Genomic DNA, 14,083 nt, shown 5'->3' on the forward strand with positions numbered 1-14,083 from the left:
TTTATTTGTCTTAACATTTCCTGGTCAACTGTCCAAGTAATGAGGAACACTCTACTGTGTGACTATAGTTCACTTGTAAACTCTTTTTTTTAAGAGGGTTCTAACTTCAGGCTAATTGCCCAGCTGAAGGTTTTGCATTCTAGGCAAATCCTGTCTAGTCAGTGCATAAAGATACCCAAGGCTATGTTGCCATACTTCTTTTCAAACTGGGAGATCGGGCCACAGTTTTTTTCCTCCATGGTGTTGAAGTTGATAGGATCTTTTTCTATTTTGCCTGCCCAATGAAGTAATGGGAGAGCCATCAGTAAGAGACTTTAGTCCGACAGTGTCACATATGTTCTGGCTCTCCTAAGACATACAGGTTGGATAATGGGACACCTTTTTTGTTTTGTTTGATTGTCAGTATTGGTTATTCAAAAACCAGGAAATGCATAAAGCAAGATTTAGGATCATTTTAGTTCCAAAGTTGCTGAGCAGAGTTGTCATTCCAAGCTCAAGGCTGAATTCTCTGCAAAGGATGCCAGCAGTCCTTGCAGCATTCCATTAGCTATTGATTCTGAATTCTGGGTTATTTTGTACTCTGTACACTTAATTGAAGTCTGTATGAGACTGCCCTGGATTGTTTTGAATTATAACTTTCAAGACCTCAGCAATAAGAAACTTGTAATTGTATGGGTTGATGTGGAACTTGGGACACAAAGTTGGAACAATGCTATGATAATGCACCTAAATTAGTACAACTTGGCAATCCTTGGCAGGCTCAAATCAAGCCAAGTTTGAAACAGTCCAGTTGTGGTTTGTTTTCCTTATATTGCAAATAATTGATTTTCTTGGAACAAATATGTAGATGAACTTTTATTCTAATCTCCCCATTCAACCAACTGCCAAGCAATGTTTTTTTCTACTGGCTTTCTGAAGAGCTTTACAAAATCTGATATAATGATCATATTTAGTACCTGGTACTTATATTGCTTAATGATTAAGCTTCAAAAATGTCAAAAATCTAGAACAGGAAATCCTATTTCTACATCTCCTCCCCCTCCCCCCCCTCACCCCTAAACTTTATTCATTGAATTTATCTCTGAGATTCTGCGACACTACGATCATAGTGGAGTCTAAGTTTACTTTGATTTAGTTTTCAGAATCAGAGTAAAAATAACATCAGATTTTTTTTTAACATTTCCATTCTGAAAGTATTTAGAGTTGACTTTTTAACCATGTTATTAATTGCTGTCTTTTTTTGATTCACAGCAAAGATTGATCAAGAGGCTCAGGAAGCTTTCCTGTCGAGAACTCACAAAAGGTAAGTTTTCTAAAACTTCAGATTATACAGCAAAAAATCTGCTTTGGTAAGCAGTATGTTCAAAAGCAGCTGCAGCATATATAAGGAATGAATTTATATCTGGAAAAGCAGACTGTTATTAATGAGTGCAAATTAACTGATGTTTATTGTGCCAAAGTTGCAGGTGTAAAAGCTCAGGGAGACTATACTTTCCGCATTTCACTTATTGTACATCAGACATTAAAAATGAAATTCTAGTTTTGTGATGCATCCAAGATTTGCTAATTGCTTTGAAGATGATATCGAACTTTAGTTCAAACACTGGTGGTGTTTATCTTGGAAGACTTGGTGGTTGATGGCAACATTCCCGAATGTGGTAATATTGTACTTCAGTGAACGAGAATCAGGATGAAAAGTAGATAGCTCTTTTTATGATCTTAATTGAACTTCATAGAGAAAAGACAGAAGTGGAATATGTCAACCGATGACTGAACACTGCCGTTTGAATCTGTTTTTGTTCCTCTTTGCGCCAATCTTGTTTTTTTCCACTCATATTTGGGTAAGGTGCTGTGCATGCCAGCAGTTCTGATGTTTCACACTCAGGCCATTCCTTAAGAGACAAACATGCATAGTGTACATGACCCCAGCTGAACTGTGGGGATGCCATCACCGATCTCCATTCTATTTTGGTTTGACCATTCACTTGGTTTGTAGGCCAGTTCCCTTAAAAGAAATAACAATGTTCTTGTTTACCAAGATGTAAGTTGATGTTCACTAACTCTGGATTTGATTTGGGGCCCTTCCCAATCTGTTCTGCTCAATAACATATCATACATTTACTCATCAGAGCTTTGTAAATCCCCTATGCAGGCAGTTTAAAGTAGAAGTGAATTTCAAGCATGATCAATGGCATTATGATTGATGGCATCTATAGTTCAAGGCTGGTACTGGAGGTTACTCCTCTGTCAATTAAGTTTTATTGTAAGATCCATATAGTAAACTAATATGTCCTGTGTTCTGTTCCATGCCCTTGATTGGTTCCGGAGGAGTTTTAAAAAAAAAAGGAACAATCTGTTCTTCCCCCTTGTCTATGGAGTGCAGACATAGTTTGGTACTTTATTCAAGTGGCCATTAGTCATTTGTGTCCTGACAGTGAGTGCTGGCAGATTATTTAACCTTGCCAAGAAGGAGGGAATACATTACAGCTGAGCCTGACCCTGCATTTCTGTACATGTACATTCCAGGCAGAGGTTACAGCATAGCTTTAAAACATTTGTATCTTGATGCCTTTTTTGTTTTTGCCTTTTGAACTTGATGGATCAAATGAGTTTTTTTTTGCACACTTATCACCATATTGTCCAGTTTTTGCTGAATTACTTGTTTCTCAATGGGCATTGGACCTCTACAATTTCCATTACTCAGTTGCTCCCAAGATAAATTTGCTGAGCTATTAGTGGGAGGATCTGTGCCATGACTGAATTTGAGGCAGTGTTGAGATGGGATCTTCTTGATCATCCAGTGCCTTCCTGTATCCCCTACTAGAAGTACGTATAGTCACTGTGTGAAATCATTTGAATATAATGTGAAGAAAAGCTTGCATTTGTGTAGTCTCTTAATGTCTGGTTCATGGTACAACTAATGAACCACATTCACACTGCAGAGACATGCAGCAACAAAAAAAAATGCATTCATTTCAGTGTTGTTTAGAGGTGAAATATTGGCCAGGACACATACCATGAATAAAACTGTTGGATCCTCAATGTCCAAGTGAGGGAGGGGCTCTTGCTTAGAAGTGTCATCCAAAATCCAGCACTTCCAACAACCCAACACCCCATGCACCTTCTTCAGCAATCGCTCCCTTCGTCACTGCTGTACAGTGACCGCATTATGTACAGAAGCATTTGCAGTAACTCACCAAAGCTCCTCCAACAGCATACTCCAAGCCTATAACTTCAATCACCTGAAGGGCAAGGGTAGCAAATGCATGGGCAGCACCACAACCTGAAAGTTTCCCTCAAAGCCACATTCCTTTCTGTCTTCTAATTATTAATTTTTTTCCTTCACTCTCACATGATCAAAATCCTCAAACCCCAGCCCTATCAGCAGTGTGGGCTTACCAAACTGTTGGGTTTCAAGACAGCATCTCAATACCACCTTCCCCAGGACAATTAAGGATGGACGGCCAGAAATGCCCATGTCCCATAAATAAATGTTAAGAAAAACTGAATACTCAGGTCATGGAGTGGAGTGGGATGTGAACTCTCAATTTTCTGAATAAGTTGAAACTTTGATCAATATTCTAAGAATTGTCACCCTGTACTGTAATGACGTTTATGGCCAAACAAATGATCAACACTAACTTAATTTCATTACTTAAACAGATGTTTTAACAAGACAGAAGAATACGTGGTTGCTGCCATGAATTAGTTAGCATTTGCATTCATTTGCCATTCTGAGGTGAAGGACACCAAGGTAATAGAACAGGGAAAGGTTTAAGGCAATGTGTAACTGCAAAAATATTGGAGAGAAAGGAAAAAAAGATTAAGACACTGAGCAGGACTAATTAGTGATCCTCCAAAGGAACTTTCTACTTTGTATGCTGTAGCATAGACAGTTCAAACAGCATGAATACATGAAATGGCTGGGTTAAAAATCAGATAACTATGATAGATCAGCTAGCAGCTGTCCCACTGGCTCCATGGTTAATATGTTGAAGATTTATCACACATGGTTTGTGTGGCTCCATAACAATGAGAAGACGATCTCACAAGCTAGATGGGTACAGCAGTTGTGATTCTTTTAGGCTGTTTTTCTTTGTTTGATGTAGGGAAGGGGAAAATTTTATGTATTTTAAAAAGCAACATTTTATCGGATTACTGTGGTAAAGAGGAAGTAGGTTTCGGTTTTTATGATCAGGCGCAATTATGAAATAGCAAATACATCAGGACCACCGAATACTACATGAGCCATTACTTCATGTGCGTTAGAGCCAGAATGGACAAGGACCACAACCTAACCTCATTAATACAGATCATTAACTGCAGGAAAATGTGCATTTCTGTTCCTCCTCCTCCCCACTGTCTCCACATCCCATTCACATTTTGGCATCCAATTGGAATAACAAGTTTTGGCTTATGAAGGCAACAGTTTTTATCGCAAAACAGCAGCTGATGGTTGTCAAAGTTTATTTTCCATGAATTGTCTCTATTTAATGGTTAACTATCCCAATAGAAAAATCCAAGGTCACTGGATGATACACAGTCATGGAGTTATACAGCACAGAAACAGACCTTTTGGCCCAACTTGTCCATGCTGACCAGATCAATCTAATCCCATTTACCAGCATATCACTCTTAAACCCTTCCTATTCATGTACCCATTCAGTTGCCTTTTAAATGTTGGAATTATACCCACCTCACCAGTTTCTGTGGTAGCTCATTCCATACACGCATTAGCCTCTGAGTCAAAAAGTTGCCCTTTAGGTCCCTTTTTTAAATCTTTCCCCTCTCACTTAAATTTATGCCACCTAGTTGGGGATAAAGACCTTGGCTATTTGCCTGATCCATACTCCTCGTGATTTTTTATTAACCTCTATAAAGTCGCCCCTCAGCCTCTGACCTCCAGGGAAAACAACCCCAGCCTATTCAGCCTCTTCCCTATAAGCTCAAACCCTCCAACCCCTGCAACATCCTTGTAAATCTTTTCTGCATCTTTTCAAGTTTAACAACAGCTTTGGGTTGTGAATTGTACAGCAAATTGCAGGGTAAGTTGACCATAGATTGTAAGGGTGGGTTAGTGGTGCTGGAAGAGCACAGCAGTTCAGGCAGCATCCAACGAGCAGCGAAATCGACGTTTCGGGCAAAAGCCCTTCATCAGGAATAAAGCTGGGTCCTTTGCAATTCTGAGAGAGTGTGGCCCTCAACTGATGCAGGGCTGACTGTAGACAGGTTAGGTGCCGGCGCATTGCTGCAAGCGTGGAGCGGAGGATCTTGAAGGAGAACTGTTGCTGGTGTTTTTGAATCTGTAGTCTGTACTGTTTGTCCTGTTCGGGTCCGAACTCTGCTGGTTTAAAGGCGGTCCGGAGTCCGTGTGGGATGAGTTGGTTACGGAGGCAGGCACTGAGGAAGCAAATGTGGCTGTGGTAGCGAGTTTGTTTCATGACATGGTTGAAGAGCTTCAGAGCAGAGGAAATGACCTGGGAGTTGCAGTGGGAGAGGGACTCCCTGAGATTCTTGTAGAGAGAGGAGGAAAACTTCTTCAAGGCAGGCATCCTTGCAAGAGGATTTGCAGTCGGGTTAAAGTCAATGAGGTAAAAACAATGACTGCAGATGCTGGAAAGCAAATACTGGATTAGTGGTGCTGGAAGAGCACAGCAGTTCAGGCAGCATCCAACGAGCAGCGAAATCGACGTTTCAGGCAAAAGCCCTTCATCAGGAATAATCAGGTTTTTACCTCATAGATTGTAAGGACCCGGAATTTAGATAACCAAGAAAGGTCGTATGTCAACAAATCTTCTGACTCACTGGGCATGCCTTGGTTGAAAACTTACTTGAAACAAGTGATTTTTGTTTTTGGGAGTTCTGGAACCCCAGCGTGGTATGCAGGCAGTTAAGGTAGTGGACAGGTGCCCTGGGCTTTTGGTTCTGATATTATAAGCTTTTAGGACCTCCAGTGTGGCCCTCACAATCCGACCCTCATGGCTGCATATAGGACATGGCTTCATTTGCTGACACCCAGGCACGCGAGTTTTTTGCAGCAAAATCCCTGAATTGTTTATTTCATTAATGATTAAAAACTTGACAAACCATTAAAACTGAAAGAAAGGAAAAAGTGAAGAACAAAAAAAAACTATTAAATATAAGACATTTTTGTTTTGTTTTAAGAATCGGCTTTATAGTGTGCATACGCAAAATAAAAATTAAAAATGCAAAGTTGGAATTTATCAATGGATGGTTGGTGTCAGCAGACACACTCAATGAGCATTAGTGAACCGAATGAGTTTTTATGACAATAGTTACATACTAACCATTAAATCAGCTCTTTATTCCCGATTCTTGAATTCAAATTTCACCATCTGCTGTGATAAGGTTTGAACCCATGCCCTGGGATCACTGATCTGGATTATTAGTCCAGTGATATTATAACCATACTACTTCCTCCCTTTTAACACATTTTGGAAATGTCAAATTACAGCAGAAAAAAATACATTCTACACTCTCAACAGCATCCCTTTACACTACTCAAACAATAGAGCGAGTTCCCTTTTTTTTTATCAAATCTGTTGGTTTGACCTAACTATTGCTTTCAAGTCCTGATGTTGAGAGTCTGATTATCTCTTTCTTGAGTATTCTCACAAGAGTTTAGATTTTCTCAGCTTTGAATAGACTCTTTCATGTTTTAAAACATAAACTTTTGGTCTGGAACCTTTAAGCTAAAACCGCTACAGAGAGGTAATCTGTTAACTTTGTAAATCAACATTGAACTTCAACCAGGACTTCTGCAAACTGGCAAGAAAAGCTTCCCAAGCTTTGGGTGTTTTCCCCTCAGCAAAACAAAGCTTGATCCGCCGAACTGAAAACAGGCAAATTGTCTTGAATGATTAATTGTCTCATAAAACTCTCCCAATGCAAACAAATTCCGATTAGCATTCCAGGAACTCATTTGTTCATACTGGCTGGAAAAAAAAAGGATCATGATCCAGAAAGCCTGATAAAAGTTGATTATTCAACCCCTTCATACACTGAGATCAAAACCCACATTCCACTTGTTCAAAGTTCAGTTTCTAAAACCCATGCTGTTAAAATGTATTTAATTCCTATGTCTTTTATCAGAACCTATTCAAACCTTTTATTCTCTTCCCATTACAATGAGGTAAATAGCGTATGTCAACTTCTCGTCAGATCCAACTCAAGATAGCTAAGCATTTTAGGAGTCTCTTCAAGCTGTCAATCAACCTGTAAACTGTGAATATTCTGAACTCCTGAGAAATTGTAATCTATGAAACTAATCCAAGCATTCATAATGACATATCATGCTATTTTTGCTTCAGTAATCCAGGGTATGGGGTAGATGGGAATGTGAATTTGGAGCACAAGGTCAGTCATTAAATGGCAGAGCAGGCTAGAGGGCCAATTGGTACATCTGTTCCTATTTCATACATTTATGTGCTTGGATAATGATAGACCTTGAGGTTACAGCAAAGAACATTTTTTGAAAATGCATCTTACAGATGCTACTTTATTTGTGTAACCTTAGCCCAGGTTAATCAAAACTGTTCAGCACTGGGTTTTTAAACTCTCACTGAGCCTTTTTATGTTTAAAATAATACAATTTTTAAAGACGCAACTTCAGATCATGATCATAACACAGATGTTATCCTTTCATCAAGAGTGTTTGTGGCTACTCCCATCAACTTGAAACTCTCAAAAGCAAAAAAAGCCAAGTGGAGTTCAAGTTCAGCACTGAGTTCAGATGCCCCTGCTGAGTTCAGGTTTCTGTCCTGTGTTAGTGACAGCCCACCCCCTTCCTGACTGATTTAAAAAATCCAATCTGCTAGTAATGGGGACGGGGCCAGTGCATCTCTGTCCTATCCCACCATCTTTACAGGTCCATGGCATCTTTTAAACTCCTGAGCCCTAAGCCACTGGCTGTCCTTGGGGGGATGGCTGTGGCATCCAAACCAATCTAATGGGAGCCCAGCCTGGTTTATTGCCCCCCTGAAAAATATCAAGGACAGAGTATCCAAGGAACAGTTTTTAGAAGGACTAGCTTTATGACCTATTACTCCGGCATGTGTCAGAACCCACCCCACCCTCCCAACCCCATCAAGCTATCTGTGAGACAACTTCAATGAAGGAATATCCAACATTGTACAGGACATTACGTTAGGAACAGCAACTTGGATGCTGTGTGAGATAACGTTTCAGGACTGAGTATTAAAATACAAGCTAATTCTGATCATTCACCTGAAATGCTCACTCTCCCATGAAACTGGACTGTTAGACTGATCCACCACATCCACAACAGCAACTTGTATTTATGTAGCACCTTTTACATAATCCTTTAACCCAAGGTGCTTTCCCCAGATGGTGACGGTAGTAGGGGCATGGAATGCCCTGCCTGCAACAGTAGTAAACTCGCCAACTTTAGGGACATTTAAATGATCATTGGATAAATATATGGATGATAATGGTATAGTGTAGGTTAGATGGGTTTCAGATTGGTTTCATAGGTCGGCACAACATTGAGGGCCGAAGGGCCTGTACTGCATTGTATTGTTCTATGTTGAATGTTAATTGTGCAGCCACTGATTGACTAAGCAAGATCAAGTAGTTGACAAATAATTGGTTCATTTCTAGGACAAGTTGCCGATAATGTTTTAGAATGTTGGGAAGTATTGAGATAAAAATCAAATGAGAAATGAATATTAGTGTGAAGTATGGGGTTATGAAATAGGTTGATATTTTACAATGGTAACATTAATTCCAGAGAGAAAGAAACATTGAGATCAAGTTAACAAGCAAAACCATTAAGCAGTACAAATTTGTAGATGAAGCAATTAGACATACTTCTGAGACAGAACATTAAAGGATACAGAGAGGGGGTGATCAATCAAGGATGATGATCTTGTTCTTCAATAACTTCCAATTGCTAAGTATCGTTATTGTTACTAATAAACATTGGATTGGGAATGGAGCTGTTTAAGTATCTACTATAATTCAGTATTGTCTTGTATAAATCTCGCTGATAAGGAAGAGAAATCCTGAAAATAGCCAAGATGTAATTCTGATGTGCTTTAACTATATAAATCATCAGTATGTTTTATTATAAGCCACAGAGTGCGAAGAATAGGAATGTGTTCAAAGACATATTAATTGTAAAGCAGTGTAAACTGTTTAAAAAAAAAGCAGTGGGTTGATTGAGGAATAAAAATTCAGATCTCATGGTACAGGCAGCTAGTAGAGATAAACCACCAGATGAGTATTTTGCATCACCTTTCATCAAGGAAGGGGCCTTTGTCTAAGTGAGGAGGTGCTTGAAAACTGGCAAAAAAAATGATGTGAAGAACTTATCAGACTGGATGAGATGCATCCTTAGTTGTTGAGGGAAAGTAACAATAATAATTATGGATGTACTGGTAAAAATCTTCCAATCTTCTTTAGATGCAAAGATGGCACCAATGGAGAGGTGGACTGGTCAAAAATAGGGGTAAGGATAAATATGGCATTGGTAAGCTGTCAGTTTAGTATCAATGGGGAAGGTTTTAGAACCAATAACCAGGCGAAACATGGAGCATTATTGACCCAAGCAGCTGTTGTTAAGAATTTATGCAGGTTTGTTAAGGGCAAAGGTCATGTTTGACAAATTCGTTTTAAGTTTTTTGTTGAATTAAAGATGGTGGAAGGAAGTGCTATTGGCGTTAACTTTCCAAAGATGTTGATAAATTAGCGCGTGTTAGTATTGTAAAAGAAATTTAAGTCCATTGTCAGTCAGAGAATGGTGCACTCTTGGCCAAGGGACAGAAGGCAGGAATTACTTGTGAACAGTTGTTCTGTAGATTGGTCAGAAGGCAGACAATGGAATTCCCCAAGATCCAGTACTGGAAGTGCTGCTTCTTATCATATGCACTAATAACATGGAAGTGGGAGCATTATTTTGAAATTTATAGATGGACTGTAATATAGTCCCTTCCTACCAGCACTGTGGGTGTACCTGCACCACATGGACAACAAATTGACTCCCACCACCACCTTGAGGGTAATTAAGGATGGAGCAGCATTGTCACCGGGACCTGGGACAAGGGGATAATCAGATCCTAGTGACTGCACCGAGGATTTTAAGTGGGCCCCTATGCTGTGGTACATGTCTTCCTACCCCCACTCCTGTAAAAACACAATCCCTTGCTCCCAATTTCTTTGCCTCTGCTTTATCTGCTCCCAAGAGGAGCCATTCCACTCCAGGACATCCCAGATGGCCTCCTATTTCAAGGATCACAATTTCCCCCTCACTTAATCAACAATACCCTCCAGCACATCTCCTCCACTTCCCCTCCACCCTGCCCTTGAACCCCACCTCTCCAAATGCAACATGGATAGAACCCCACCACCTGTCACCACCTTCCACCCACTAATCTTAGGATACAGCACATTGTAGGTGGCAAAAATTGCAGAGGACAATCAGACATTGCCATCAGAGATATACTTCCTCCACACTCCTATCGGCATTCCAGAGAGACCATTCTCTCCACAACTCCCTCGATAGGTCCATGCCACCCCCCTCAACCCACCCTCCACACTCGGCATCTTCTCTTGCCGCCACAAGAGATGTAAAACCTGAACCCACACCATCTCACCAGTTTCCTTATTGCCTCCCTCCTCCCACCTCATCCTAGATCCAATATTCCAACTCGGAATTATCCTCTTGAACTATCCTACCCATCCATCTTGCTTCCCACCTATCCATGCCACCCTCCCCTCTGACCTATCTTCATCACCCTGCCACCAGCATCTGCCGATCACCTTCCCAGCAACTTGCCCCACAATGCCACCCCAACCCTCCTATTTGTGTCTCAGCTGAACAGTCCCAGTGTCTTTATTGTGTTGGAATTTTGAAAACTCCATTCAAGACAAGTCAGTGTAGTTGAACTTTTGTTTCTAGCTTTTGTTCTCCTCCTCCATTGTGATAGGGAAATGGGAATAAATTTGGAACGGTTCATTTGTGATCCTTTCATCTTTTGATTTTTATTATGTTCTTACTTACATCCTAATGCCTCTGCTGTCCTCTGTCTGCACTGCACATAATTAACGGCTAAAATGTAAAGGTTTATACAACTCCTACTAACTCTGTGGAGAGCAGTTCCTTTCAGACAGTATGTTATTCTGACAAACATTTCTGGCAGTCCATACCATAACTTGTCATTTGAAGTTCTGCCTTCAAACTGGCTGTAAGTTTTCATTTATATTGCAGAGCAATTATATGCTAATTAGCTACATGTTGCACTCATGATTTAAATCAATTCTGCTTTGAACTTTGACCAAAGAGCAGAAAATGAGAGCTAATAAAGTTTGATGGTTGGTGAGATTTAAGCAGTGATTAGTTTGGCCAATGAAAAAAATCGAATTATCCAAAGTTGTTTTTTTAACAAGTCCTTTTGAAATGTTATTTAAGAGCAGATTACATTTAGCCCTTGTGACTCGGAGCTTGTAAATCTGTTTAGTGTTCTTTCTTGGTGTAAATATTAAAGAAAGACACAGGGTGAAATCTTTTATAGAGGTTGGAGCGATGTGGGTTATGGTGAGATCTGTGGTTGAATTAGACAAGAAATCCAGTGAGGTAAAAACAATGACTGCAGATGCTGAAAATCAAATACTGGATTAGTGGTGCTGGAAGAGCACAGCAGTTCAGGCAGCATCCAATGAGCAGCGAAATCAACGTTTCGGGCAAAAGCCCTTCATCAGGAATAAAGGCAGTGAGCCTGCAGCATGGAGAGATAAGCTAGAGGAGGGTGGGGGTGGGGAGAGAGTAGCATAGAGTACAATGGGTGAGTGGGGGAGGAGATGAAGGTGATAGGTCAAAGAGAAGAGGGTGGAGTGGATAGGTGGAAAAGAAGATAGGCAGGTCGGACAAGTCAAGGGATCAGTAAGTGAGCTGGAAGTTTGAAACTAGGATGAGGTGGGGGAAGGGGAAATGAGGAAGCTGTTGAAGTCCACATTGATGCCCTGGGGTTGAAGTGTTCCGAGGCGGAAGATGAGGTGTTCTTCCTCCAGGCGTCTGGTGGTGAGGGAGCGGCGGTGAAGGAGGCCCAGGACCTCCATGTCCTCGGCAGAGTGGGAGGGGGAGTTGAAATGTTGGGCCACTGGGCGGTTTGGTTGATTGGTACGGGTGTCTCGGAGATGTTCCCTAAAGAGACCTAAGGGGCAACTGTTTCACGCAGAAGGTGGTACGTGTATGGAATGAGCCGCCAGAGGATGTGGTGGAGGCTGGTACAATTGCAATATTTAAGAATAGGGAGGGTTTGGAGGGATATGGGTCGGGTGCGAGCAGGTGGGACTAGATTGGGTTGGGATATCTGGTCGGCATGGATGGGTTGGACCGAAGGGTCTGTTTCCATGCTGTACATCTCTGTGCCTCTGTGACTTTATAACTTGCTAGAACTTTCAGCAAAGAACACTCCCCAAAAAAAAGTTGTGACTAAGTTACAACTATGACTTAGTCAAAGGAAAGCAAAATTCAGCACGATGTTGTTGCTAGTAGAAAGCAAAGAGGATAAAGCGAAGAGAAACGTCACTGCATCATCTGTTTGTTGTCCTTAATGGTAATTGATGATCCAATCAATACTGAAGAATTGAGCTGAGATCATCCTTAAAATGTTGGTTACTTAAGCAAGGTTATCATAAAATAGTTACAGGAGAAGGCCTCAATATTATTTGTTTTGCTTTTTGTTCTCAAAATGTGTGCCTAATGGACATTGATGCTTGTAGGACAACCAAGTGTAGATAAAAGTACATTAATGTCTCTGATAGCAGTCTTTTCTCAAGTCAATTCTACACAGATGAGTAGCTTGTTGGATCAATTCAGCATCAATCTAATTCCTGGGAGTTGCAACAGCTCTTATTCACAATTTCTTGAAAAAAATTATCTAATTGCAGATTTTCAGTATGTCGTTTTTAGACTTCTTGATAAGTTGTCTGGTAATCTAATGACTGCAATGTCTGATGATGCTGTGGCTTTAAAGGTGTGTTTTGACCTGGTTTATTTTAGAGACTGGGGGACAGGCACAGAGCAGTCTGAGAAGATAAACAATTTGTGAAGCCTTGGATATTTTTTAAGTTGGAACAATTGAAGCAGCATGAATGGGTGTAGTCAGTCTCCTACCCACAGAAGCAGGATTTTTAATTTTAGCATCCAGCAATTGTTGCTCAGGTCTTGGCAGGGTCGGAAGGCAGCAAATCTCTCCTGGCCGCTACTCTCTCTGAGTTATCTCTGGATGTTTTTCCTCCTGGGCTGCTGGAATTGCATGTGAGACAATTGTGTTTCTGTATTTGCCTTTTGCTAAGGGTGTATTTGTGGGATGCTACTATACTGGAACAGTTAAGCTTTTAGTCATAAAATACAAGTTGTTCTGCACTAATGTACATTTTGTCAACACAAAATTATTGTAACGTGATTGACAAATTGCATTTTCCAAATGTTTGCTTTGATCATTTCTCATCTGTTTTGTCTTCAAAGATTTATATACACTTCCAGTCTCTCGGTTTATATGCAATTTTAAAATTATACCATTTAGTTTACATTGTCTATGCGTATTCTTCCCCATGAATCACCCCACTTTGTCAAATTTCAACTGCTCACTTGACTAACCTATGCCCTTCTGAAAACTCTTGATATATTTCTCCTGCTTTTCTGTTTTCAAACTTGGAGGTAATTTCATGTTTTGAAATTACTCCTTGTTGAACTATGTCCAGTTGAAAAATAATTATCTTTCTCCCTGTCCATATCATTGTACGTTTTTTTTCAGTGTTCCTGAAAGAAAGATATCTTGTCTCATCAGGACATTGGCCAAGAGACACAAGTAAAAGGAAATAATATTTATACTGCATGGTAGAAGGAAGTTGATTGGTTAGAAGTGGACTTTGGTAGAGATGTTGTCATGGAGAATGCACTAGGTAATGCTGTCTGACAGTTAACTGCCAGGTTTGTTTAAATTTTCAAGTCAAGGCATTGCCCTGCGAAATGGAGAATGGCTGTCACCAATTATGTTGAGTTTAAACAGTTGCAGTGTGTGTATATGTTTCCGTTTCC

The 14,083-nt window shown here is 40.3% G+C and overlaps 1 protein-coding gene across 2 annotated transcripts in view; it reads left to right on the plus strand.

The window, feature by feature from the left end:
- The window catches only part of fmn2b (formin 2b), a 482,131-nt gene that overhangs the window by 370,365 nt on the left and 97,683 nt on the right, over positions 1-14,083 (plus strand). For both annotated transcript variants that reach the window (XM_072580571.1, XM_072580572.1), the window contains one exon: positions 1,252-1,303. In XM_072580571.1, coding sequence (XP_072436672.1) covers positions 1,252-1,303 — 52 coding nt within the window. The remainder of the gene's footprint in view (positions 1-1,251; positions 1,304-14,083) is intronic.

This window comes from Chiloscyllium punctatum, chromosome 11 (assembly GCF_047496795.1).
Source record: "Chiloscyllium punctatum isolate Juve2018m chromosome 11, sChiPun1.3, whole genome shotgun sequence".
Classification (NCBI taxonomy): Eukaryota; Metazoa; Chordata; class Chondrichthyes; order Orectolobiformes; family Hemiscylliidae; genus Chiloscyllium; species Chiloscyllium punctatum.